This window comes from Natator depressus, chromosome 20 (assembly GCF_965152275.1).
Source record: "Natator depressus isolate rNatDep1 chromosome 20, rNatDep2.hap1, whole genome shotgun sequence".
In the NCBI taxonomy this organism is placed as follows: domain Eukaryota; kingdom Metazoa; phylum Chordata; order Testudines; family Cheloniidae; genus Natator; species Natator depressus.
Window position 1 is genome coordinate 23,567,188 of NC_134253.1, and position 27,540 is coordinate 23,594,727.

General features: G+C 58.5%; 1 protein-coding gene across 1 annotated transcript; it reads right to left on the bottom strand.

The window, feature by feature from the left end:
• Nucleotides 1-1,757: 1,757 nt before the first annotated feature.
• LOC141974940 (E3 ubiquitin-protein ligase Rnf220-like) lies at nt 1,758-26,752 on the bottom strand. The gene is made up of 13 exons (XM_074935004.1): nt 26,672-26,752; nt 22,663-23,225; nt 12,783-12,903; nt 12,471-12,513; nt 11,836-11,925; nt 11,388-11,430; nt 10,696-10,742; nt 10,263-10,389; nt 5,579-5,728; nt 4,566-4,638; nt 3,751-3,868; nt 3,128-3,202; nt 1,758-2,073 (listed from the first exon to the last, which is right to left on the bottom strand). The coding sequence occupies exons 2-13, from the start codon at nt 23,207-23,209 to the stop codon at nt 2,002-2,004; spliced, it is 1,506 nt and encodes a 501-aa protein (XP_074791105.1). The 5' UTR covers nt 23,210-23,225; nt 26,672-26,752; the 3' UTR covers nt 1,758-2,001.
• Between the last annotated feature and the right edge of the window lie 788 nt (nt 26,753-27,540).

The window sequence follows — 27,540 nt, forward strand, 5'->3', positions numbered from 1 at the left end:
CCCTTTCTGGAGATGTAAATTGCTCCTGGCTCTGTGAATGCTCTGAAGGAGGAATTTGAAACTATCCCTTGGCCTCTGCTCCCACCCACACATTTCATGCAGCTTCCCCATCCTCCCTGCACATAGCTCCTCCCAGCAGGTCTATCCCCAGATGATCCGGGAGGCTTTACTTCAACTCATACCCATGAGGGTGGCAAAGGGCTTCCTGGGCGCAGCTCACGGAATCCTGGGCAGTCTGAGCCCTGATGGGGGGGGAACTGAGGCACCGACAGGTGATGTGGTGTGTTAAAAAAAGGTTATCACAGCGAGGATCCACCCAAGGAGAACATTGGAGTCCTGCTTTCCAAGTCTCCCCACTCTAACCCCCTACCCCAGAGTCGGAATGAGAACCCATGAGTCCTAGACTCCCCCCTCGCACACATACACTTTAACCACTGGACTCCACTCCTGTCCTAGAGTTGGGGATAGAATCCAGGACAGCTGACTTCTAGCCCTCCTGCTCTACCCACTAGACCCCACTCTGTCCTTCCTGATCTGTGAAGAGAACCCAGGAGTCCTGATGCCTCTAACCATTAAGCCGTCCTATCTTAACCTGGTGGGTAATTTTTGCATCCAGATGAGAACCTTGTCGCCGACCCAATTCGCAGCACCGGGCTGAACCCGACCCCCCTGCTCTGAACAGGCCAGGGGAAGAGGATCCAGGGGAAGAGGTGGGGAGGGGGAGGGGCAGTGGAGAGATTTGCTACCTTCTAGCTCCAGGGGAAACCAGGCAGGCCTGTTACAACAACAGTGTTTCCTGTCTGCCACGGGGTCCATGAGGCCATCATGTGAACTTGGTAGATTTCCAGCCAGCGTTGCATCAAGGCTGTGATTTCTCAGCACAGTGGGGAAGGCAGGGTATGGAGGAGCCCTGGCTTTGCAATAGCCCCATAGGAATAAGCACACGCCCCCCGCCCCCGGTCATGGCAGATAGACTGATTCCGGTGCGTGGGGGGTATGGCCTTGGGGTTTAAAGGGGATTGGCTGCGAGGACTCCTGGGTTTGATCCCCTGCTCAGGAGGGGAGTGGGGACCTAGCAGGGTGGGCTGGAAGTCAGGACTTCTGGGTTTATCCTCAGCTTGGGAAAGGAGTGGGATGTAGTGGGTAGAGCAGGGGGCTGGGCATCCGGATTCCTGGGGGGGTCTGTCTCCAGCTGCACATGGCTAGTGACCTCATGCGACTCGCTTCCCCTTGCCATAGCCCCAGTCCTTCCAGCTACCCACCCCTGACCTCGTGGGGCAGCGTTTAGGGGCTGATTGACTATGGCGCTGCACCAGGCCAGTCAGCCGTGGGGAATGAATCCCAGACCCTTCCGCCTCCCTGGGGCCCACGCCTCCAGCGTGCGAGGGGGAAGTGGCTACAGGAGGGGCCGGGCTGGGAGATCCTGAGCTGCATAACCAGGGCGAATTGGGTTCTTTAGAGTCCTGACCACAAGCCCCCCCTTTGCCCCTCCCCCCAAGCAGGAAGGCAACCCAGGGGTCCTGATCCCCAGCCCCAACGCACTAGACCCCACTCCCTCAGGGAGTGTGTGGCAAAGCCAGGAATTGAGCCTTAGGTCGGGGCGCCCCAGCCCGGGAGCCGGGCCTTAGTCTGCTCATCGTGCACCCACAGCTTGCAACTGCTCTCCTTGGAGGGGTGGGAGCGACGAATTCAGGTCAGGTTCAATCGTTACTAAAAATAGGTTTTACTTAACGAACGAGAGACAAACAAGAGGGGGCAGAAGGGGAAACAAGAGAGCAGCCCCCTGTGGCCGTGGGGAGGGGCTGCCACGGCCAATCACGACCCACGCCTGGAGCAGCCGTGGCTCCTTTTGCTTTCACTGCCAGGGATGGGAGGCAGGTCTCTTTAGCGTTTCAGCAGCCTCCCAGTTTGGGTTCAGTCAGCCGGGGGGGGCCGGGGGGAGCGGGACGCGTGGCTCGTGCTGAAGGATGCAGCGTCGGGGCTGGGAGGCTGGGCCTGAGATCAGAAGAACACACGCCGCAGGTCGGCCGGGGATGTGATGGCGTTACACTGCGGGCAGAGCTTCTTGGAGCCCTGGAAGAAAGGGCAAGGAGACACCTCAAGCTTGAAAAGAGATCGGGTCAATGGTCAACAAGGCACGCCCCCCCAAACCCACCGCCCCCCGCCGAGCACCCTGCGTTCAACACGCCCGGCCCCTGCCGCTGAAATGCAGCTACCTCTGGGCACTAAGCGTTGGAGCTAGAAATAGAACCTGAGAATCCTGACCCCCCCCCCAATTCACTGGACCCCACTCCTGTCCCAGAGCTGGGAATGGAACCCAAGAGTCCTGCCTCCCAGCCAGCCCCCAATTCACTGGACCCCACTCCTGTCCCAGAGCTGGGAATGGAATCCAGGTGTCCTGTCTCCCAGCCACCCTCCTCTAACCACTAGATGCCACTCCTCTTCCAGAGCTGGGAATGGAACCCAGGAATCCTGACTCCCATCCCCCAACCACTAGACCCCACTCCTCTTCCAGATCTGGGAATGGAACCCAGGAATCCTGACTCCCATCCCGCCCCACCCCCTTCTAACCACTGGAGCCCACTGCCCTTCCAGAGCTGGGAATGGAAGCCCGAAGTCCAGACTCCCTGCCCCAAATCACTAGACCCCATTCCCCTCCTGAAGCTGGAAATGAGACCCCAGAGTCCTGGCTCCTGACCTCCCCTGCTCTAACCACTGGACAAGACTTCCCTTCAAGAGCATAATAAGGAACCACTGAAGAGACAATTTCCCCCCTGGGAAGAGGCAAATGGAAGGCATCACCTGTGACAATAGCCATCACGTGAGTTGATGCATCATGGGCAGGTGCCCAGGGACCATGGTGATGGGCACAGTATGAGAGCTTGAACAGAACAGTACAGGGGGCTGGGCCAGCACTGACCTGCCATCAATGCCTGGAGTCAAGCCAGCACTGGGGGGCTCAAAGCCACAGAGCAGTGACTAGGGGAGAGGAGAGCTAGCCAGGGGGGTTATGCAGACATATGTGAAAGGGGCAGCTCTGGACCGTGTATTTCATGCTCTGGAGCAGATAATGGAGCACGGGCAGGAAGCCCAAAGGGGCGGGTGGGTGGGGGCGGAGGGGCATTACCAGGGTCCGGAGCCAGCACTGCTCGCAGTGGATGTGCCAACACTGAATCGAAGTCAATGGCACTGAGTACGAGTCCTGGAAAGGAAGGAGACTGGACGTTGGGAAAGAACTGTAGGGAGCAGGGCGGGAGCTCCCGGCCATTTCACCCCCAGCCGCTCACAGCAGGGGGCGCTGTAGGGAGCGGGACAGGAGCGCTGGCTGTGGAGGAGTTCCCGGCTATTCCACCCCGAGCCTCTCCCAGTAGGGAGTAACCGGGAACTTCCCCACAGCCAGCCTCTCCCAGCAGGGGGGGCTGTAGGGAGCGGGGCAGGAGTGCTGGCTGCGGGGGGGAAGCTCCTGGCTACTCCAGTATCCAGAATGATGCCAGACTCTGGGGTGGGAGGGGGGGGCGAATCCAGACCTCACGTTTTGGTCCCAAGCAGAGATGGGGGGAGGGCATCAGCACCTCCACCTCTAACTGCTCTGCATTGGGAGCCAGTCGCATGAACTTGCTCATTCAGATGCCAGGTCAACCCCCCCACCGATCCCCAGATGTCAGATCCAGGTCCAAGTTTTGCTTCCATGGGCCCCATGTGCGGGGTGGGGAGGGGGCGGTAACAAACCGGGGGATGGGCCACCCTTACCAGGCAAATGTGGCATTTGTACGAGTCCTTTCGGAGGAGCCGGCGCCGCAGCCCCTGGATCTGAGCCTTCAGCAGCTCCACGGTGAGGGTGGAGTCTCCCTCCTCCTCCTCCACCTTGCTGCGGGGAGAGGAGATGGTTGGAGAGAAGCCGAGAGGCTGGCCCTGGACGTTAGCAAGGCGGCGGGGCAGAGGGGAAGAAGACAGCTAGAGCGGGAGCTAAGCCAGGATTCAGATCCAGGCGACCCGAGGGCGTTCTGGGATTCTGGGGCAGGGCCATGTGGGGCAGGGCCGGGGAGAGAAGATAGACGGACGGCGCGGCGTCGGGGCCATCTCTTAGCAGGATGGAGTGATGGAGAGCGCAGGCCAGGGCAGGCAAGGGCACACACCCGCAGCCCAGCCCCCCAGGGCTGGGAGCCCTTGGAGCAGCTCAGGGACAGGTGGCCTAGGGAGGCTGGGGAAGCCCCATCCCTGCACCTAACCCGGCCTCAGTGAGGCAGGACCTCTCGGGTGTCCTACCCCCGCCCCACACTATGGTATCTCCCCACATCCTCCTCTGACGGATCCAGGGCTGGTGATCGATGGGGCTGGACTAGCTGGTTTGTCCCAGCGGTGCCAGATGCAGGACGCCAGGACAGATGGCCCATGGGAGTACCCTTCCGTTGGCCTGCAGACGGGGATGGCCAGGAATAGGTCCTCTGTAGCGTCTAGCAGGCTCCACTTTGCTTGCGGCGGAGGGGTCAGGACAGGCGCTAGCCACTGAGTAACAGGGCACTGGAAAGAAGCCAAGAGAAAGAGGGAGCCCCCCACTGATTTACCCTCTTGCCGTCCCAGGTGCACCCAGGCCCCCTGGCTTCCTGCTGTCCTCCTCCACCGGGGCACTCTTCGAGACTGGAGACAGGCACCTGGTTAGGTGGCAGTGAAGGAAGAGACAATACCCTTACAGCCCCTTTCCCCCCCGCCCCCCCCCCAGCCGTAGAGCTCCAGGGATCTAGACAGTGTCCCCCAAAAGCTGAGGCTGAAATCAGGGAGTTGGCCCGAGCTGAGTTTGCTGAGAGAGGCAGCCATGGAACGTGCCGATTACAGAACCCACAGTCCAGGCCAGGACTTTACGCCGATCCCAAGTGTGGTTTGTCCTTCATTCAAGGATCTCAAAGCACTTTGCAAACTGGCTGGGGAGGGTGGGAAGGGGGTATGTCTCTACTGTGCAGATGGGGAAACTGAGGCACAAAAGGCAACGCAACCTGCCTGAATTAAAGAGTGAGGCAGAGTTCAGCGCCAGGCCCAGAAATCCAAGTCCTGAGTTGGAGCCCTCCTGCTCTAACCACCAGACCCCACTGCCCTTCCCAAGCCAGGACTAGAACCCAGGCACCCTGGCTCTCAGCTCACCCCGCTCTAAGCACTAGATCCCACTCCACTGAGTGCGAGCTCACTGCCAGCCCAGCACGACTCTTCAAGCCAACCTTGGCCTCTGGTTCTGCGCCAGGTCGCACGAGCGCTGATCAGCTGGGCTGGCGCTGACGGGACCTAGAGTGTGTCCTGTCTCCTCCCCGCTCCTATAGAGGGCGTGGCACATCACCAGCAGCTGGGTCCACTTGGGAGCGACTAAGGGACTTACTGCCGCTGCCAGCCGGGGGAGCGCTCCATCAGCTCAAGCCGCGGGGCTGTGCGGCCTGGAAGCACGGCTGAGCCTCAGCTCTGTGAGTTGCGGGTGTGAATGCTGCAGCCATGGGGCTTTGCTACCCCCTTCTCCCCCCCACACACACACTTCTCTGATCACCTAGTCTCGGGGCAGAAGAGAAACCTCGCAGCCCCTACGCCTGCTCCTCACCCCAGCCCAGAGGGTCAGCTCCTCCCTCAGACCCACAGGGAGCAGGATACGTCTGCTTGGAGAAGGCAGGCAGCTCTTCGCCCTCCGAGTCCATGTCCGCCTCGTCGCTGTCTTGGCTGGGGCTGCTCCGTGCCGCCAAGAGTCTGCAGTCTGGGAGAGACGCGGGAGGGGCTCTTATTGGGGGCCTATAATATAGCGCTGGGCATCAGCTGTACAGACCCAACCTGCGACCCCCGAGATCTAACTGCATCCGGCTTTGCTGGCTGAGCTGGAGCCCACTCATCAACTGCTACGCCCGGGCCAGCCAGGGGGTGGGGGGAGAAACGAACGCTGCACAGAGTTACTGCTGTATTATGGTAGCATCTGACTGAGACTCCCCCTAGCCGAGATCAGACCTTCCCCCTCCCACATCACGCCAGGCGCTGCACAGACACACCCCCGACTGAGATCACGGGCCCCTCTGTTGCAAAACACCCAGCGAGAGACAGTGCCCCAGAGAGTTTACAATCCAAGTAGATGGAAGGTAGAGGGGAAACTGAGGCATGGAGCAGGGCAGTGACTTGCCCAAGGGCAGCCAGCAGCATGAGGAGGGAGGGGCGGACGAGGGATGCCAGCTCATCGGACCACCATGCCGCTGTACCCCACTGGCCCGGTGGGGAATCCCGAAAGGACGGCAGCTTTGGGGAGTGGATTGGTGGGACAGATGTGCAGAGAAGTGGGGGGGGGGGGGCAGGAAGGCAACTGGTGGGGCGGGCAGCAGGAAGGGCCACAGGCTCCTAAAATAAGGGTAGCGATGCCCCCGCCCCGCCGCCTCCAGGTAGTAACACAACTGTCCCTCTGGGGGAAGACTCTGCCCAGATACCGCAGACAGAGGGGCAAGCGGAGGAAGTGGGAACCACAATGCCAGGGGATTCCGCCGTGACAACCTGAACTGGGAGAACTTGGGGACTGGGGGGGGGGGGCAGGGAGAGACCCTCCCCAGCTGCACTGTTCTAGGGGCAGGAAGCCAGTGTCAGACTCAGCAGCGCCTTCCCCCTCAGCAGATCCTGTCTCACACAGCCCATTCAGATCCTGGGTGGCAAACAAAGCAGCCCCCCCCCCCATGCTGATCACAGCATAGTCCAGCTAAAAGGGAGTTTTCCTTGCCAGAAAGATGCCCCAGTCCTTTAAACCATCTCACCTGCGCATTCAGACCCCTAACAGCGCTCCTGCCTAGACCAGTTCACACACAGAACCGAAAACACCAAAGAAAATGACCAGACAGGCCCCGGTTTGAAGTACAAAAGTAAACAGCCAGGACCCCTCGCTCCCTCTCCTCGCTCCCTTGCGGCGTTAGCATGGGACAACGGGTCTGTACAGCACCTAGCGTAATGGGGCCTCGAGCCGGACTGTACCAGCGCAACGCCACCGGGGCCACCGGCTCCTCTCCGAAAGCGTGGGTGCCTCGGGACCCCTGCCGCTTTTGTCCTCAGCGCCCAGCAAAGCGATGATCCCGAGAAGAATTCTGTCTCGTGCAAAGGTCGCCAGGTTTGACGTTTGTTTTTGTTCGGCAAAACTAAGACTTTGCACAATTTTCCCTGAGGAAGACTGGGCGGGGGGGAGGGGGGCGGAGGATGGAAGCATAACTGGACTAAGGTCTGGTCTACACTAGAAGGTTAGGTCAAATTTAGCCGCGTTAGGTCGATTTTATAAGACTCTTGGCCCCCAGGATGTGTGTCAGCAAAGTTTCTTATTTATTAGGTGTATTACAGTAGCACCTAGCACCCCCAGTCGTGGCCCAGGACCTCCTCGCGCTAGGTGCTGTACAGACCCAGAGCAAAGAGATCGTTTCTGCCTGAGAGAGCTTCCCATCTAAGATCCCCCAACTGAGATCGGGTTCCCAGTATGCCTCAGACACAGAACAAGTCCTGCCCCGAAGAGCTTACATTCCAAATAGACCCAGACTGGGAGGGGAAACTGAGGCACCGAGCGGCCACATGACTTGCCCTGGGCCACACAGCATGTCAGAGCCTGAGCCAAGATGAGAACCCAGGTGTCCTGAACTCCAGCCCAGTGCCCGATCCATTCTAAGGAAACTTCTCCCTCCCTCCTTCCCAATTAAGCCCCCTCCCAGCATCACACTGCAGGGGGCGGTGGGGCTGCCCCACAGCCCACATCCTGCATCCATACACCTCCTCCTGCTGCTGTTCCTCCACCTCCCGTGCAGTGTCTGGAGACCATGAGCTACAGGGCGCTAACAGGCCCTGCGGGGGTCACACACCAGGAATCCCCTCCTGCATTGACCAGCCTCACAGAAGGCAGCAACCTCAGCCCAGAGCCCTGCGTAGCCGGTGACTCTGCCCCTTGCTCCATCCCGCCCACCTGCCCCCAGCTCTGCTCCGGCTGGGCCTGGAAGCTCTTCCGCCAAGGATTTCCTTCCTGTTCCCATGGGACAGACTCCCCAGGAAAGCGGGAGAGATTCAGGGCAAGTTATTCCACAAGGGCCAGATCCCCAGCTGGTGTAAAGCAGCAGAGCTCCACCGACTCCAATGGAGTGACACCAGTTTACGCCAGCTCAGGATCTGGTCCCCCCTTGAGGAGTGACACCAGTTTATGCCAGCTGGGGAGCAGGACCTAGGTGTCTGTTCTGTAGGCCTCCCACTTTCCATTGAGGGATCTGAGGCTGCCCTCTCTCCTGCCCTGGCCCCGTCTTTGCTGCTAATTACCACTGATAATTAATAATATGTTGTATTTTTATAGTCTATCTTAGGTGGCCCCCATTCTCACTGCATCTGAGACCCGCACAATCTGCACAGCCTCACAACCCCCCAGGAGGCAGGGCAGGGTTACTATCCCCATTGTACAGATGGGGAAACTGAGGCAGAGAGAGGCTAAGTGACTTGCCCAGGAAGCCCTTGGTCACACAGGAAGCCTTGGCAGAGCAGGGACTTGAATCCTGGTCTCCCACATCCTAGACTCATTGGACCATCCTGCCTTTCTTATAGCACCAGCCAGCTGAGCTAAGCATTGTGTCAAAGCGCTTTGTAAAGATTCACAACCCACCCTGGGAAGTATAACTCCCATGATAAAAATAGGGAAAACTGAGGCACACCAGGTGGGGGCATGACTTGACCCTGGTCACACAGAGGAAGAGAACCCAGGTGTCCTGGCTCCCAGGCCCCTGCTCCAACCACTACACAATACTCCTTTCTCCTACAGCCAGTGTTCTAAGCACTAGGTAACCACTGCCCTCCCACAGCTGGGGATAGAACCCAGGAGTCCTGACTTCCAGCCCCCCTGTGCTCTAACCACTAGATCCCACTCTCCTCCCAGAGCCGTGGATAGAAACCAGGAGTTCTGATAGCACCCCGCCCCCCCAGCTCTAATCACTAGACTTCACTCCCCTCCCAGAGCTGGGGAGAGAACCCAGGAGTCCTGACTCCCAGCCCCCCGTCCCCCTCACTCGAATCACATTAGGTCCCTTGGGATGTGAATGCCATAGCAAGGAACTGAGCCCAAGCTGAAGTGAGGGCAGGAAGCATGAAACACCGGAAACTCTGTCAGATTTCTCAGCCCCGTTCTGCTGACCCAACAAGTCTGTACAAATCCAGGTGTGGGTTTGAGGAACTGCAACTTGTGACATTTCCACATCTGCCTGGGAAATACGCTGTGGGGAGGGGGTTGGATTTAAAAACAAGAACAAAGCAGAAGGGGTGAATCTGCCTGGAATCTGGGCACTGTGAAGCAGAGACACCCTGGATTCCAGCTAAGCCATACACAGGGGGCCTCGGGGACAGAGCCTTCTCCTCTTCCAAAGGGTTAAACTTGTGCTGCCTGAATTAAAGGAGAATCTCCATTAGCAATACAGGGCTTATGACATATAGCTGAGCATTCTGATTCCATCCAGCAGAGGGCAGTGGTCTCCCCCCAGTACACACAGGTGTATCACACCCTACTCTAGTCTGACCAAGCCCATTTTCCAGCATCAAAGGTTCTGCTCCGACTCTAACACAAGTGTAACAAACTCATCCGGTAGCTCCACAGCTATGAACAGCCCCCTCCCTTTCAAGAGGGCTCCTTTGGGGAGGGGGTAGCTGGCTCAGAGCCGGTGCAGCCCAGTGCTGAACAGACCCATCACGTGTGAATTCTCAGTTACTCCCTTCCTGTACTTGGGGCAGTGGAGGGAGAGAGGGAAAGTTGCCTGAAGCTACCTTTGCTCTCCACACATTCCCAGCCCATGCTGTCAGGTAGAGCAGCCTCCAGGCTGCTCTAAATTATGGTCCCCCCGCTAGGGAAAGAAGAAAAGAGCCACAGTCCTGGCCACACCCCTGATCCACCCCCATCCCACCCCCCACCCCCGTGGGCCCTGGAGGGCAGGAATAGCCACAGTGCAGTGAACTCCAACCATGCCCCCGATCCCCTTCCCGCCAGACTGGTGCAGAACCCTAACCCCGGCCCCATTCCAGCTCCAGAGACCCCTGGGGGCCATTTCCATCCCAAGTTAAGCTCACTAGAGCAGCCTAGCGGGACCTGGCTGTAACTGAGGAGGAACAGCTCCAGGCCTCACTCGGAGGCAGCCAGAGCAGCAGGGGAGGGGGAAAGCAAGGAAGAGGGAGGGCGAGAAGACACACACCCGGGGGGAAGGGGCAGGGACCCACACGCACACCTCCCAAGGGCCCCCCCGCCCCCATCAGCTGTCCCCTACCTTTTGTCTCCAGGACGTTTTTCTTCGGGCTGCGATATTCATACCCTCCGCAGCGGCTCTCGTCGGAGAACTCGTCCTCTGCCTCGGCCAGCCTGGAGCCCGTGGGGAGAGGCCCCTCCATCTGGGCCTCCGGGAAAGACACAGACACCATACGTATGTGGGGGGAGCCTGTCTCTTGCTGCTGGGAGTTCAATCCTTGGTAGGGGTGGGAAGAAGAGACCGTCTCCCCAGAGCACCCTCAAGGGACACCTCTTCAATCTAGTATCTCCCACCCCGGCCACACTGCTGCAGATCAGACCCCTGGGCTCAAGTAGCCCCATATCCCGCAACTTCCTGCCAGCCTCTCCCAGGGCAGAAATAAACCGGGGCTAAATCCCTAATATACAGTGCCCGATCCATGCACACCCTCAGACACCCAGCCCCGGATCCTCACCTGCTCCTCCAGGCAGGGTCTGATCCGCTTAAACCGGCCAGCTCTGGCTGCAAGGCAAGAGAGACACATGGGTAAGCACCTTTCAGGGGAGGCTGTGCCTCTCCGGAGAGGGGGTTGATGGGGAGCGCTGGACAGCTGATGGGGGCTGGGCAGCTGGATCTCCATGGAGGGATCTGGGCAGGGGACAATTCAGGAGGATGGAGTCACTGGATCAGGGCCCAGATTGCAATCTAACCCGCCCTGGTTATTAAGTTCCAAAAGCAATGGGGTCTGCCAAGCCAGGCACAGGCCCAGGGTCACGCTTGCTGCTTCTAAAATGCCTCCCCTGAGAGACTTTCCAAAGTGGCTCAATATTATTATCCCCCACTCAACAAATATGGGGAAACCGAGTCACGGAGCAGTGACGTGCTGCGTAGTCGGTGAGAGGCACGGCTGGGAAAAGTCCTCCCCTACCATTAGATGCTACTTCTCTTCTAGAGCTAGAGTCCCCATTCTAACCACTAGACAACACTTGGTGTCAGAGCCAGGAATTGAAAGCCCTGTGTGTGAAGGTCCCAGTCTCGTGCCCTAACCACCAGACCTTCCTACCCCTTATCAGCATTGATCCACCACCAACGAAGCTTCAGTCCGACCCTCCCCCCCCGTATAAATGCCACCCTCCACCCCAGATTCAAGCCGAATCCCCTTCTCACCTCCCATGCGGCCCTCCCGGTTTGACTTCACCTGCAAAAAGGTCTGTGGGGGAAGAAAGCAAAGGGGTGAGTCGAAGGCGAAGGAAGAAAACTGCTCTCATGGTGTTTCCCACCCCAGGCTCTAAGCGGTTAACAGCAGCTGGAGGACGTGGGTGGCCCAGGGGTCAGGAGAAAGGGGGCCCCAAGTCAGGGCTCCCAACCCCCACCACATGGCTCCAGGCTGAATTGTTACCTTCGTGCAAGACCCTGGCTTACTCCATGCAATCGTGTCTCCCTCTAGTGGCAGAGTCTAGGTACTACAACAGCCAGCTCCACCAGCTGGGGGAAGGGCCCCTCTATCTCCCGTGTTGGGGGCTAGTGTCTGTGCAGCCGAAGGTCCCTGGTTCGAGTTTCGGCTGTGGCCTGGTTATGGCGGGAGGGTGCGCGGGAGGGGGGGGGGGGAGCGTACCTGCTGCCTGTCCACCTTGTGCCCGTCCTCGTAGGCCTGCGGTGACCCCTTGGGAGAGTCTGTGCCATCCTGAGCGGAGATCGCTGGAGACTGGAACGGAAGGGAAGATGTGAGGGGTGAGCTTGCGCCGCTGATCCTGTGGGGCTGGAGCAGCAGGGGAAGAACGGCGGGGTGGCTGGAGCCCCCGGGGGCTGAGCGATTAGGGGCATTTGGTGTCCAAGCTCTCCCAGCAGGGGGCGCTGGCAGCAAGGGAGCTCCTGGCTACTCGGGTCCCAGCCTCGCCCAGCAGGGGGCGCTGTGGGGAGTGGGGCAGGAGCGCTGGCTGTGGGGTGAGCCCCTGGCTGCTCCAGTCTCAGGAGCTCTCTGCAAAGAATCAGTTTTCACCACCTCTCCTCTTGCCTCTTGCAACCTGTGAGCTGGGGCAATGGCTGGGCTGAGCCGGGCCGGGACACATGCTCAGGGTAGCACCCCCTGGAGTTCACCCATAGGGGAGACATCAGCCTCTAGCTCCTAAGTGCCCTTCCCCAGGAAGAGTGATGGGGACGTGGGGGGAGTCCCCGGGGAGGGAAGGGAGAAGGACAAAACCCCTTTGAAACAGCCATCCTGGAGGGCAGGAGTGGGGGGGCAGGTCTCACCTGGGACAATCTCTGGGCGTCCTCCAGCGGGGTCATGGCCTCCCTGCAGAGAGAGAATGAAAGGGTGAGCTGCAGAGGGGAGTGGGGGAGGGAGAGTGACGAGCCCCAGTGGGACCAGTCCACAAAGCCCCCCGCCATCCAGGGGCCTCGCTGACTCACTGGGGTAGGGATGCTCCCGTACCTGTCCAGGGAGGGGGCGGGGGGGATACCGTACCTGTCCAGGGGTGGGGATGGAGGCTCCTGTACCTGTCCAGGGGAGGGGGAGGGGGGTTCCCGTACCTGTCCAGGGGAGGGGGCGGGGAGCTCCCGTACCTGTCCAGGAGGTGGGCGAGTCTCTCGATCTCCTGCTGCAGGTGCTGCCCCAGCTCCGCGCACTGCAGCTCCCTCTGGCAAAGGGGGCACAGAAGGGCCAACGGCTCCAGCTTCTTCTCCCCTGGGAAAAAGGAGGCAGCCTGGTCAGACCCACAGCCCCGAGGACGTCCCGGCAGGATGCTCCCTATAGAGCCACCTGGAGTAGTGGGATGCTCCCCCCCCCCGGCCCAGCCAGCGCTCCCGGCCTGGTCCCCACAGCACCCCCTGCTGGGAGAGGTCAGTTCTGGAGTAGTTGGGTGCTCCCCCCCCAACCAGCGCTCCTGCCCCACTCCCCACAGCGCCCCCTGCTGGGATGGGCTGAATCTGCATGTGCCACCCTAAGGGGCAGGAGGAGTTGGTTACCAAGCCAAGGCCTCTCCAGGGGGCCAGCAGAGGGCAGCTGGTGCCGAGGAGCCAGGGGAGTGGAGATCCCCAATCAATCAGTCTGGTCGACCCCGGGAGCTTCTTCCTTCAACTCTGGCTGAGGGTCAGGGCCTGGTTAATGAGCTATTAATCACTCCCATTGAGCCTTTGTCCCCTCTGTCTGTTGGGATTATTGTATCCAACCAGGGACAGCAGGGCACCTGCTGACTGGCAAGGGTGGGAGGAAGGGAATGAACGGGTTGGGGTAAAAGAGAGATTAAGGCGGGGACGGGGGGAGACACACGCAATGAGGCTGAGGTCATAAGGTTTTGCAGAGCGATCAAAGGTGTGACAGTTGCAAGATCAGTCCTGGTTAGAGCAGCCAGAGGCAACAATTGAGACCAGCCTCCCCTCCCCGCACATTGCGCCGGGCGCTGTACGCGCCCCAAGAGGCAAGGTGCGCGCAGAGGCGCTGTGCTGTAATCGGACACTGGACTGAGGGTCTGGACACCAGCCCCGCCTTTGACTTCATAGCGGCAAAACTCCCGCTGACAAGCTAAATAGACAAAAGGAGTGGGAGGGGAAACTGAGGCACGGAGCAGGCACGCTCCTCCCCCAAGGCAGTGGCAGAGTTGAGTCTCACTGATCTCATGAAATGTTGTTTCCCAAGCCGTGGGTTGTTTTTAGCCTTCCCCTCCACCCCCAAACCTCCGCCCCCACCTCCAATATACTAGATCTGAAAAGCAGCCACGTTGTCCAGTTTCAATTCCACGTCCCGGGAGGCCAAAAATCAGCAAGGTGCCTCGGTTCTGTTTATTTGCCCGCAAAAAAAACCCAAACTTTCCAGCCTCAAGGTAGAACTTCCTGCAAAACTGACGCCTGCAGGGCAGGCCTCAGACAGCTGTAGAGCAGAGCGGGGCCAGGCGCCCCGCCCCTCGCAGAGACAATATGCATATCAATATTGACGGTTGAGCTTCTTACAGAAGCTGATCTGGGCCTGGAAGGGAGGATCTGGGCCTTTGGAGATTTAGCTTCACTTCCCAGCTCTTCCATGGGCTCCCCGCACCGGTCAGAATTTTACTTCCCATTGAGGCACCTAGATTTTCAACACAGCTACACCAGGCTGGCTCTGTGCCTCGGTTTCCCCAATCTGTAAAATGGGGATAATTATTGTTGTTTCTATCCAAAATCAGAGCCCTGTTGTGCTTGGTGCTGTATAAACTCCAGGGGAGAGGTAGACCCTTCCTGGAGAACTCTTCAACGTAGAGAGGCAGAAGGGGTCTTGGTAACCCATTTTGCAGATGGGGAAATGAGGCACAGAGCAGGGCCGTGACTTGCCCCAGAGTACACAGGGAGTCATGGCACAGCCAAGAATTGCAGCTGAGTCTCCATCTAATGCCATACACGCACATCCTTCCACCATGGCAGTGACTTTCACCCGGCCTTTGTCTGGCTTGTCTGTTTAGATTGTGAGCTCTGTGAGGTAGGGCGAGACTGTCTCCTACTATGTGTCTGTGCAGCTCCTGGCACAATGGGGTCCCTGATCTCAGTCGGGATCTGTGCAGCGCCCGGCACAATGGGGGCTCCCGATCCCAGTTGGGATCTGTGCAGCACCTGGCACAATGGGGGCCCTGATCTCGATCAGGGGTCTGTGCAGCACCTAGCACAATGGGGGCCCTGATCTCGATCGGGGGTCTGTGCAGCGCCTGGCACAAAGGTCCCCCCAGTTAGTGCCATGGCTGGCAATATTTACAATATGACATCTGACTGGAGTTCCCTGACAGCACTTTCTCCCCAGCTGACCTGTGCAGGCCTGAGTTTCGCTCTGAGTTTCCACGTCAGACAAAACCCCGAAGAACCCTTCAAAGTGAAACTCGGCTCCAAATCTCCAACTTCCACTACCAAGGGGGCGGGGAGGGGAGGAACCACCAGTCAGTGCAGAGGGGCAGGGGGGCGGGGGGGGGGGGGGAAGCCTTCCCACCAGCCAGGGGCGGAGCTTTGAAGGAAACCAGGCAATTCCCAGTGGTGGGGATTCCAATTTCACTACAGACGTGTCATGAGTTGTAACAACAACACAACACCAGAGGGGGGGTCGGGGGGGGTGACTGATTAGCTGAGCTTCACCGGGCATTTCTGTGATGGAGAGCTCTGGGCCTCAGCGCTAGTGTCAGAGACCCCGATCCCAGATGGGGCTGGGAGCCAGGACGCCTGGGTTCTATTCCTGGGTCTGGAAGGGGGGTAGGGTGTCATGGTTAGAGCAGAGGGGTGCTGGGAGCCAGGACTCTGGGTTCTGTTCCCAGCTCAGGGAGCGGGGTCCAGTGGCTAGAGCAGAACTCCTGGGTTCCATTCCTAGTCTAGCCCCTAGCTCTCTGCATAATCTTGGGAGAGTCACTCCCCCCGCCCCAGAGCCTCAGTTTCCCTAGTCTGTAGACTGAGGATAATGCTCCCCCATTTCCCTGGGAGGCTGAGTCCCGGTCTTTGTGCGGCTGACTCCAGACGGGGCCAAGTGAGGGTGTGTCTGCAGGGGGATATGAAGGAGGGGGGGAGCTGGACCTCCATAGCTCAGCCCCTCCCTGAAACGGGAAGGAGGAGGCGGTGGGTGGCTGCACAGTGCAGGGGGGGAAGGGGTGGAGGCGAAAGTTCTGCTTGAGTTAAGATCCTGAAGGGCCATTGTCTACCCTGCCCCCCTCTCCACCCCACCCCACCCCGTCTGCCAAAGACAAATCGGGAGGGTGTGTCAGCAGGAGTCATTCTGGGTTGCTTCGCAGGGGCTGGATCTGGGCTCCCCACTTCCCTAGGGGCCGGGGCCCCCCTGGGGAGAATCAGCTACGCCAATTTGTCCTCTTCACGCCCTGTCACCGCCAGAGGCCTGACAGAGAGGCCCAAAGGGGCCTCCCCCTCCCAGCCGTGCTGTGGGGGGTCCTGAGCCCGCCCAGCTGAGCGGAAAATAGGCTTTATGCGCCTAGCTGGGCGGCCGGTCACACCCGGGGAGCTGTGAATACATGTGAGATGTAATGGAGTCCCATTTCCCCCCCCCCCCCGCACAGCCCCTTCCCCCTCATTTGTCACTGCCGTGGGGCGGGGTCAGGCATTCTCTTCCTGACCCAGGGGGTACTAGGGTGGGGGGATTTGGCCCCTGGGGGTGGGCAGGATCAGCTCCCCAGCCCCTCAGTAACCCGCGCAGGGTCCCCAGTCTGCGTTAGCTGGGAGTGTGGGGCGGGGATGGGGCACCCCTGTCCTGGGGACTGGCCGTGCAGGGCCTATCTGCCCGGCCAGCAGGACCCAGAGACAGGCTGAAGCTGAGGAGGTTCGGGTCTGAGATCCCCTGTGGTTTTCGGCCAGGAGGTGGGGAGATCCGGGTCGTGGGGACGATGGCGCTGGAAGGGCGTTGTGGGGAGATTCTCAAGCCAGAGAGGCTGAGGCACTGAAGGGTCATCGAAACGCCCAAGAGTGACAGCATAGATCAGGGTCATGAGAGAGCAGCCCGAGCAGAGGGGCTGGGAAGTCCAGGTAGGGAGATGAATGTGACCATAGATTGGAAATGCTCTGGGCAAGGCCTGGCTTTCTGTGGGCTGGCTGTGCAGTGCCTAGCACATGGGGGTCCCGGGCCATGCGTGGGGCTCCTAGGCATTACTGTAATACACCTAATAAATAACCTACAGCGCCCAGCACAAAGGGGTCCTGGTCTCTGGGCCGTCACTGGGACATTGAGACACTACCGTAATACACCCAATAAATAACCTACAGCGCCCAGCGCAAAGAGGTCCTGGCCCCTGGGCCGAGACTGGGCCATCGAGACACTTACCGTAATACACCTAATAAATAACCTACAGCGCCAGGGTGCTGCCTAAGCCAGGATGCTGCCCAGGGTGTTTTTAGTTAAAGCCCCACCCCCTGGAGTCAGGGGATTAGGTGAGAATCTCAACTTTCCACTTTTTTTAAAGCAAATTTCTAGCCCTTGCGGTGGCAGAGAGATGCTGGAAAATGGGTCCCTAAAGGTTCCGGAACCAAAAGGAAAATACTTTGTTTCCTAGAGTTTAAGGCCAGAAGGGAGAGCTAGACCATCGAGTCGGACCGCCTGCAGAGCACATGCTATGAAATTCCTGCCAGACCCCCCGGTCCCATGCTGAGCCCAATGACTTTAGTTAAACCAAAGCATTTGGAAGGGTAAAGTGTCATGTGCCACCGGCAGAGCGTCAGGAGGAGCCCAGGTGTCACCAATGCCCGAGAACTGATAAGGTGAGACATGCCCCTATGATCTCAGCCTCATGCTGCAGAGGAAGCCAAATTGCCCCCAAGATCTCTGCCCATCTGACCTGGGGAATATTCCTCCTCGCCCCTAATCAGGCGATCAGTCTGACCCTGAGCAAGCCCCACCAGCCAGACAGCTAGAAAGGGGATTCTCTGGATCTGCTCGGGGCACCGGCTCAGCCCACCCCGTGTCCCAGCAGCAGCTGCGACTGAGCTCTGATGCTTTAGAGGAAGGCAGGAAAAACCCACAGGATCCATCTGGCCAATTGTGCATTTGGGGTGGGGGGGACTGGGACATTCCTTCCTGACCCCTCCATGCAACTGGCTGCAGCCCTGAAGCATGAGAGTGGATTCTAGTCATTATCTTAATGCAGAGCTGGGAGCGTCAGGAAGCTTCCCAGGCCAAAAGGGACCTACACAACCTGACCCCCGACCCACCACACACAGGCCGAATTTCTCCCAGAAGCTGGATTAAAACACACCAATTAAAAGATCCTTAAATCTCATTTTAAAGACTCCAAGCGATGGTCAGGCCATCCCCTCCCCAGGGAAGTGGTACAATTTAAAATATCTAGGTATTGTTTGTAAAAATCCCTCATGACTTTTAAGCCAACTTTATGGTGGTCGGGGGGGGAGGGCTTGTGATTTTTTTTTTTTTTGAAGATTTGGGGGTTCTCAAAGCTGATCCTCTGTATGATGCATCGACCGTAGGCACAGGTGGGCCCATGCTGTTTGCATGCTGTCCCAGTGATTAGCAAGGTTCTTACCCCCATTAGTAATGAGTGCCTGTGGGGGTGGGGAGGGGGAAATGAACTGGATTATGGAGAAGACTTTCTACCCCGCATCTCATCCATCTGCCACTGTTCTCCTGGCAGCCTGGAGATAATGCAGGGGATGAATACACCCAGCGAGGGGATTAGCATGACAAAAAGACAAGATCCAAGAGAAAGAGGGGGACAGCCAGGCCCACCCGAACTCCCCCCCCACCCCACCGGGGTGGGACGGCCGTGCACAGGGGAGGCCGGATTGCTCAGCGGCTCGTGAAAACGTTGGGTTTGTACCGTGTGGTTGACTCCTGCTGGGAGATAAACAGAGGTTGCTCTGTTGTGCGTCCGCCCTGCCATTGCCAAGTTACCGCCCCCGCCCCTCCTGGGCCCAGCCACAGAGCAGGGACCCCATCCTAGCAGGATCAAAGCCACGGCACCCTCCCCAGCCTGCCCTGGACCATGCCAACCTCTTCCACCAGACAATGGGGAGACCCCTAGCGGTGAGCAAGCCCGGGACAGCCGCAGGGTTTGTCCGGGGTCCAGCAGCCTCCATGCAGAAGGCCCCTTTTCTATGAAGGGTTGGCTCGTCTCTCCTGTAAGAAGTGCCCAGCGAAGCCGGAGGGTTCTCCTAGCTCCACACTTTGCTCCCGAGACCTGGTGGCTATGGGGCAGGGGGTTCCCAGAAGGCACCAGCACAGCTACAGCTGAAGGGGGGGCGGGGTCGCTCTGAAGACACCCCCCCCGCAGCCTAGCAAGAGAAGCAGCCGCTCTCCCCGAAAGGGGTTTCCTCGCTTAGTGTAGACGCGACAACGTGATCCTGGGAATTTGGAGGTGCGGGGTTAAGGGTCATCAGACCTTAGACCCCAATTAGCCCTTAAAACGGTGGTTTTCAACCAGGGGTTCAGAGACCACTGGGGGGGCCGCGAGCAGGTTTCAGGGGGTCCAGCCAAGCACGGCTGACATTAGGCCTGCCGGGGCCCAGGGCAGAAAGCCGAAGTCTTAGCAACTTAGCTTCGCAGGGGCCCCGGTGGCATGGGGCCCTGGGCAGCTGCCCTGCTTGCTGCCCCCTAATGCCGGCCCTGGCTTTTCTGTGCAGAAAACCAGTTGTTGAGGCACAGGTGGGCTTTTATAGCATGGTGGGGGGAACTCCAAAAGAAGAAGGTTGAGAACCCCTGCCTTAAAATAACAGTGGGACCCCAGATCCAGAGACCGGGATGGGTGGGACAGCCCCCCAGTCCCGGCACCCTGACACCGGACTTCTAGGCGCGGCTGTAAATTTGAGGGGCTTGGGTGAGCCATGCGGCAAGGAGCCGCTGGGGCGGCAAGAATGCCAGCGTCTTGTCTACATGGGCCGGCGGGTACAACGGCAGGTACAACGGGAGGATCGGGAGTGAGGGCAGCAGCGCTAGGGGACAATTTCCTGGACAATGCCAGCCTTAATGAACCCCCAGCCACAGCTAATGCAGCTTATGCCCACTGCATAGGAGCAGGAGCTCAACTTAAGCAATAATGGCCTGATCCTGCGGCGGAATAGACCCCACTGGGCCTGATTCTGATCTCACATACACCAGCGCAGCTGCTGATTTACACCCCATACTCCTGATGTACCCCAGTGTCAGGAAGAAGAGAAGCAGACCCACTCACTGGCCGTCGGCGCCACACTCCTGCAGCTCTGTGGAGATGGGGAAACTGAGGCGTGGGCAGGCCCGGGAAGCAAAACGGCTCAAGGCCCCAGAGGGAGTCAGGATGGAGCTGCTGGCTCGCTGCCTCTCCCAGCCCCGGCTGTCTGCCCAGCCCATGTGGTAACTCAGGGAGATTATGTGGGATCCCTAGAGTTTGCCACAGAGCTGCTGTCTGCGGTGAATTTGTCACAACCATTTTAGCAAGGGCTGTAATCTCCAAACTAGCCACGGCCCTGGCAGGCCCTGACCTGAAATTGTGGTTAGCCGGAGGGAGTTAAAGCAAACAGGGACGGTTTGGAGAGCGAGCACTTGCTGGGACAGGCCGCCGCAGGAGTACAGAGGGTTCAAGAGGGATTGAAACACCCTCCCCCCAAACAACAGAGAGGCCACCCCTGGGTACGTCAATTTCAGGGGGCTCAGCAGATTTGGGGGGTCAATGGAGAGAGGAAAATCCCAGCTCCAGATGTCCAGATTTGTAGCACACAGGGGCTGGGTTCTATCCCCTCCCAGAGCTGGGGACAGAACCCAGGAGTCCAGACTCCCAGCCCCCCCATATTCTAACCACTAGACTCCCCACTCCCCTCCCACAGCTGGGGATCGAACCCAGGAGGGCAGCTGGGGGCCTGGGGAGTAGTTTAAAGACCTGTCTAATCTTTGTTTGCTTTTCCCAACCTAAAGTTGCACTGTCAGAGCAGATGGGGTGGGAAGGGGAGGGGAGGGGGACAGGGCGTGGTGGTGGTGGGCGGGGGGGGGGGTTTGTGACTGTTTATAGGCTGCCCTTTCTGTCCAGCAAACAAAAGCACCGTGCTGCCTCCCCCCACCCCCGCAATGGGCTTTATGGCAGCTTTTCCCTTTTCAGATGCAGCTGCTGAAGATGTGCTGGGGGGCGGGGGTGGCTGTGTATGTGTGTGAGATTGTCTCTGGGGGCGGATGATTGTGCCAGGGCCTGTGGGGTGTGATTGTGAGACAGAAGCTGTGATGCGGGGGGGGGGGGGGAATTGTGTGTGTCTGAGTGTGCATGATTGGGGAAGCGTGTGCGTGTGTGAGAGGGTGAGTGTGCGACAGACAGTGTGCAGGGGGGTGATCGTGAGAGGGGGCTGTGATGGGGGGGTGATTGTGTGTGTCTGAGCGGACGTGATTGGGGAAGCGTGCGCATGTGTGAGAGGGTGAGTGTGCCACAGACAGTGTGCAGGGGAGCATGTAATCATGAGAGAGAGGGTGTGCGGGGAGCGATGCAAGACAGAGTAGGAGCCCTGGGGACAATGACCCCAGAGCAACCAGGGGGAAGGGGGGCTGGGAGTGCCGTCCCCACCTCCGACCCCGCCCTTCCAGCCTCATTGGGGCAGGTGGCGGCCAGCCCATCTCTATGAGAAAAGCCCAGGGGAAGAATGCAGCTTCATAGGTCCCGGACTCCTGGGTTCTGTCCCCAGCTCTGGGAAGGGAGTGTTGCCTAGTGCAGGGAGGGCAGGGAGTCAGGACTCCTGGACTCTATCCCTGGCTCTGGGAGAGCAGTGAGGTCTACTGGTGAGAGCAGGATGCTCATCCACTTTTCTGGGGTGACCTGGCCCAGGATGTGATCTGAGGGTAGGAAGCTGCGAGTAACTGAAATGGGGGCCTAGGAGCCATCCACCCCCTGAGGCCCCTGCTGCAGTTTTGGTTCTTGGTCTGTCCTGCGACTTCCTCGCTACCCCACTATCCTGATTCAGATGGACTTGGGGGTGGAGGGGGGCTCCTATGAGGCACGCGGGAGGTTTATTGTTCCTTTCCCTGCTTCTGGCACCTTCCCAGCCAATGGTCTCCAAGCATGTTGCAAAGGAGGGTTGGTATCATTACCCCGCATTATACCCTGAGGGAAACCGAGGCATAGCACAGGGATGGGACCATGCCCATGGTCACACGGTGAGTCAGTGGCAGGGCTGGAGATGGAACCCAGGAGTCCTAACTCCCAGCGACCCCTGCTTTAACCACTAGGCCCCACTCCACCCTCCCTGAGCTGGGGATAGAAACTAGGAGTCTGGCTCCCCAGATCTCCGCCCCCCCCATGCTCTACCCACTCCATGCTGTCCCACCCTGGGAGGTTTGGCTGCTTCCCTTTGGGGGGGAGGTTCTGTCCAATCCCCCACTCCCATATCTACCCTGACCCCATATTCAGGGGTCACAGGCCCCAGATCTTCTTAAATAGCTCCCAGAACATGAATACAGTGTGTAAGTGCACCATAACCCACCCACAGCGTTGCTCCCCGTACACTCTCCACACCCCGCCACTTCCCCACCCCTCCGCGATGGCTATTCGGGGCTGGACACAGCCACCAGCCCCCTTCAATGGTCAGGGGGAGGTCCTGGGGCCAGTCAGGGGAGGGATGGCAGCAGGGGACACTGGGGGAGGGGGTCCCGGGATGGCAAGGGGAGGGGGGGAGTTGGAGAGGGGAGGTGGAGGCTACCAGGATGGGGGAGCAGCCCAGAAGGCCAAGGGGAAGGGGGAGCTAGTGAATACAGTGAGGGAAAGTGGGTGTTGCGGCAGGGGGGGTTGCAGACAGGGCGAGGGAGGGCTGCTGAGGAGGGTAAGGGAAGGGGGTGTGGACAGAAAGGCGGGAGAAGGGGGTTCCCAACGGGGACCCAGGTTTAGAGCCCCTGGCCTGGGCAGGAGGACAGACAAGCCCCCCAAGATCCACCCCCCACTTGGTTCTCTTTACCTCTATTTTCCCCTATTCTGTCATCCTGCTCCCCCCCGCCCCCGGTTTGCTGAGAGATGCTGGGGGTGCTGTCCTTGCCCCCTACCTGGCTTGCCATGCCGTGGATTCGGGGAGCCCTTGTAAGGCTGCAGCCCAGACACCCTGCCAATGGGCTCCGGCCCCATCTGGGTGCGCTGGGCCTCCATCTCCTTCTCCAGCGCCAGGCAGCAGACCTGAGGCGGCTCCGACCCGCTCCGGCCCTTGGGCCGCTTGCCCGCCAGGAAGCCCCCTGGGAAGCACTCGACGTCGTCGGCGAGGTGGAAGGGGGTGAAGGGGTGCAGGGCACTGTAGCCCAGCATGCCCACCCCACCCCGCTCCAGGCTGGGGTGGCCAAAGGGCGGCGGGAGGGGCAGCAGCTGCGGTGGGTAGTCGCGACTGGCGGGTGCCAGGCGGTCGGGATGGGGGTACACCAGGGAGTAAGCCGCACCAAGGAAGGGCAGCTGGGATGGCTTCTCCATAGCAACTGGCACCCCAAAGTGGCGGGGCTGCTGGCACGGGGTGCTGGTGCTCCGGGTGCCCTCCGAAGTGGAGGCCAGGACCAGGAGAGCTGGGGACGCCAGGGGGTTCAGGAGGCCGGGAGAGTTCTCCATCATGCCACAGCACGGGGACCTAGGGGGAGAGAGAGACAATTAACCAACGGGGCAGGGGACGCTGTGCTGCAGGGAGCGGGGTGGGGGCTCAGTAGGGGGCGCTCCAGCCCCGGGGCAGTCAGTGCTGGCTCCAATGCCCCAGTGTGTCGCTAGGGGGTGCTGTGCTAAAGGCAGCCTAGCATTGCTCACGCCCAGCCGACCTTTCAGAAGCTGCTGCACTGTCTCGACTAGGTCCCAGGTTGTGGCTTAGCACATGGGGCCGGTTCTCAAAACCGACCCACCATCTTCATCTGGACGGCGCTCAAGCAAGGCCGAATTCTCCCCCTGCCTTGGTGGGCCTCACGGTCATCGTACAAAGGCCAGATCCTCAGCTGGTGTGAACCACCCTAAACTCAGTCAGCTGAGACTAACAAATGGTTTTAGGCTTAAGCTTTCGTGGGCTAGAACCCACTTCATCAGGTGCATGAATAAATGTGCTCGTCTCTAAGGGACCACAAGGACTCCTCGTTGTTTTTGCTGATAAAGACGAACACGGCTACCACTCTGAAACCTGATGTGTAGGAGGGTTTATGACCCGTGAAGTCACTTCTGTCCCTGGCAGACATTCTGCTGTAAGCAGGATTGAAACATACACTGTCTGGAGCTTGGAAACCATTCATTTGAGACTTTCATTTTACTCCACTATACACAAAGTTCCTGTAAGTGACTAGAGGGGCAGACATGCTGATCTATATCTAACTAACTAGCTGGCTAGATATGTCTGGTGATCTATATTTATATAGATATGTAGGGTGATCTATAGATAGATACATTATTATCCCTATTTTACCAATGGGGAAACTGAGGCATGGAGCGGCGACATGATTCAGCCGCACAGCTGGGGATAGCAGCCTGGAGTACCGGCTCCCAGTGCCCAGTTCTCTCACCACTAAACCCCAATCCTCTCCCAGAACTAGGGATAGAACCCAGGCCTCCTGATTCCCAGTCCCCAAGTGTGCTTTAACCACTAGATCCCACTCCTCTCCCAGAGCTGGCGTTGACTCCAGGAGTCCTGACTCCCAGCCCCTGCTCTACCCGCTCGCTCTGCGTGTTCCCATGTGGATCGTCTCTGGGACTGGGGCTCAGTGTTATCCGCCAAACGCGGCAGGTGGAAAGGCAGGTGGGGAGCACCTAACAGCCCCCCACCCCCACGCCGCCCCTGTGGTTCCCTCGCAGCTGGGCAGGCCGGACTGTGGGTGGTCTGGGCGGGTGAATTACAAGGAATCAAGGAAGACCCCCTGATGGGACAAAGGGGAAAGAGAAGAGAGCAGTTAGATAAACAGCTGCTGGGGGGGGGGGGGGGCAAGGGCCTTTGGGGAAGGGGCTGAGCCAATGGGCCGGGATTGTGGCTCAGGCGGGCTCCAGAGAATGGGCTGGGAATTGGGAGGGGACTGGGTCAGCTGGGAAGGGCCCAGGCAGGGGTGTGAGTCACTGACCCAAGGGTCAGGATACAGGATGCTGCTGGCCGGGGAAGGAGAGCTGTGCCTTGTGGATTGCTCCCCCCTACCCACCCCCGCAGGGGGACACTTAATCCCATTACTCGGCCATTAAAGGCAAATTACTGCCCCTTTCTCCTGGCGTTTGCAGATGCTGCACTACACACACACACACACACACACACACTCTCGCAGAGGAGGGAGAATCCAGGCCCTTCTCTCTTCCTGGGCTGCAGGGGGCCCACAGGCCTGATTCTCTGCTGGCTAACACCAGGGTAATTTCACTGGGCCAAATCCCCAGCAGGTGTCAATGGGGCAACACAACTTTACCCCAGTTGGGGCTCAGGGTTCGTTGACGTCAAGGGAGTGACATCGATTCACACCAGCTGGGGCTACAGCCCATTTACACCAGCTGGGGAGGTTGCTCCCATTTACCCCAATGGATCGATGCATACTTACACCAGGTTGGGATCTGGCCCTTTGAGGCCAATGGACCGGCACCCTATTACACCAGTGCCTGCAAGAGCAGAATTAGGCCCAATAAGTCATTCGCAGCTTCCAGGATTTGTGTTTGATTGGGAGCAGCGTGTGTGTGTGTGTGTGTGTGTGTGTGTGTGTGTTAGCAGGCAGAGGCGTGTGTATTAACTGCTTAACTTGAAGCAGATGCTAAAGACCAATTGAACTTAAAGCATGTTCTCAAACTGGGACTCCAATTTATGCCAGCGTAAATCCAGAGTGACTCCCTGGGGATCAAGAGCTTGTTCCAGATTTACACCCATGCAATAGCTGACTCCACTGCCCCAGTCCTCCTCTGACAGCGGGCCTGATCCAGAGCCTCTGGAAATCGAGGGCAAGCAGCCTGCTGGCTCTGGATCAGCCCCTTCCACCGAGTCACTCCTGATTTCAGTTCATAACAAAATGTTTCCCCACAAAAGCTTTTAAGGGAAGGGGAAAAAAAAACCCAAACAAACCATCGGATACCACCAACACCGCCACCAGAATAACAGAGCCGGTCCCCCATCTCCTCCACCCCGCCCTCAACAACCACAACCCCAGAGAAAAAAAACACTTTCACCCGCTCCCAGTATAAATCAGCCATGCGCCAATGCTCCCTTACACCCGCTGGCCCCGTTGATGTCCAAGCTCATCCAACTACAGCTTTGGAGTTTGTCTCGTTTAATCCAGTTAGTAAAATAAAAGATCGTTTTAAAAATGTTATTTTTAAAAATTCTCACTCAACATCCAGGCTGTGAAGAAAGGGTCCGATTCTCCTCTGGTGCTCCCCAGGATAAACCAGCATCATCCCCCTGGCCCGATCCTGCTCGCAGTCACAGCGATGTAAATCAAGATCATTGACATCCCTGGAGTCGCGCTGGCATAAGCGAGGTCAGAATCAGGCCAGAGGGGTCCACGAGCCCTGGCTCAAAGCTGGCCCTGAGTTGCTATGGGGTAAATCTGGAACATTAGACCCAAGTCCATGCTCACCGCAGGTGTAAATCAGGAGTAACCCCACGGAAGTCAACGGAGTTAAAGGTAAATGAGAAGAGAAGCCGGGCCATTGATGTCGCCGGAATCCTGATTTACACCAGTGTAAAGAGCAAAGTTTGGCCCGGTGATGGATTTTGTCACCCAAAGCCATGCGAAATAAGGGCCTGCTGCCGCTTTTCTACTTAGGCAGTAAGAACAGGAGGACTTGTGGCACCTTAGAGACTAACAAATTTATTTGAGCATCAGCTTTCATGAGCGACAGCTCACTCCATGGAGTTTATTCCTGATTTACACGAGGGTGAGCGGAGAACGGGGCACACTGCAGTGGCATTTATTCCTGATTTACACCAGGGCCAGCAGGAGTTATTGCCTCCCCAGAGTAATGTCTGCCCCCCACCACATTCCTGCGTGCCTGGATTCCACCCCACAGCCCTGGAAAAGTACAACCCCTTAGCCCCGATTCCCTCCCCACCCCCCAGAAATGCCCCAGCGGGTCACTCACCAGAAGAGAGAGGGCTGGGGTCCGGAGCGCTGGGACGGCTGAGGGCTGTGGCTGGGGACAGCCGGCTCGCTGGGCAGCTGCTCAATGCTCTTTCTTCTCTAGGGTCAGGCCAGCGAGGGTCACCCCCCAGCCCCCTCCCTCCCGTTCACTTTCTGTTGTCAGGATGTTTCCACGCACACAGACTCACACAATGACAGGGAGACGCACTTACACCACACAGACACAATCACACAGGGATAGACTCACACAATAACAGGCAGACACACAACTGCACACATACACCACACAGATACAATCACAAGGACAGAGTCACACAATAACAGCCAGACACACGCCCACATACACACGCACTCTCACTAACAACAGAGATACAATCACATGCACAATAACACAGACACAACCCCACACACACACACAGAGTTACACAGGTGCACACACATACACACAAAATAGGCTCACACAATGATGCATGCACAGGTACACGCCCAATCACACGTAGACTCGCACAATCCCACACACGCAGATATCCCCACAATCCCACGTGCCACACAATCACACAGCTACACCAGGACACAGTCAGCAAGTCACGCCTACGATAACACACAGACACATGGACTCACTCCCACACAGTGTCACACACGCCCAGAAAGAGGTTCCTAGAGACACACAATCACACACCCAGACGCTCACACACAATTCTTCCCTCTTTGATCACCCGGCTAGTTCATCCCTCTCAAACTCCGCTTTATTCTCTCTCTCTCTTTATTTCTCGTTCCTTTCCTCCATTTATCTCCTTCTTTTCTTCCGGGGCCAGTTCCCTAGAGGGGCAGATGTGGGGGTGCAGGGATCTCTCTCTCTCTCTCTCTCTC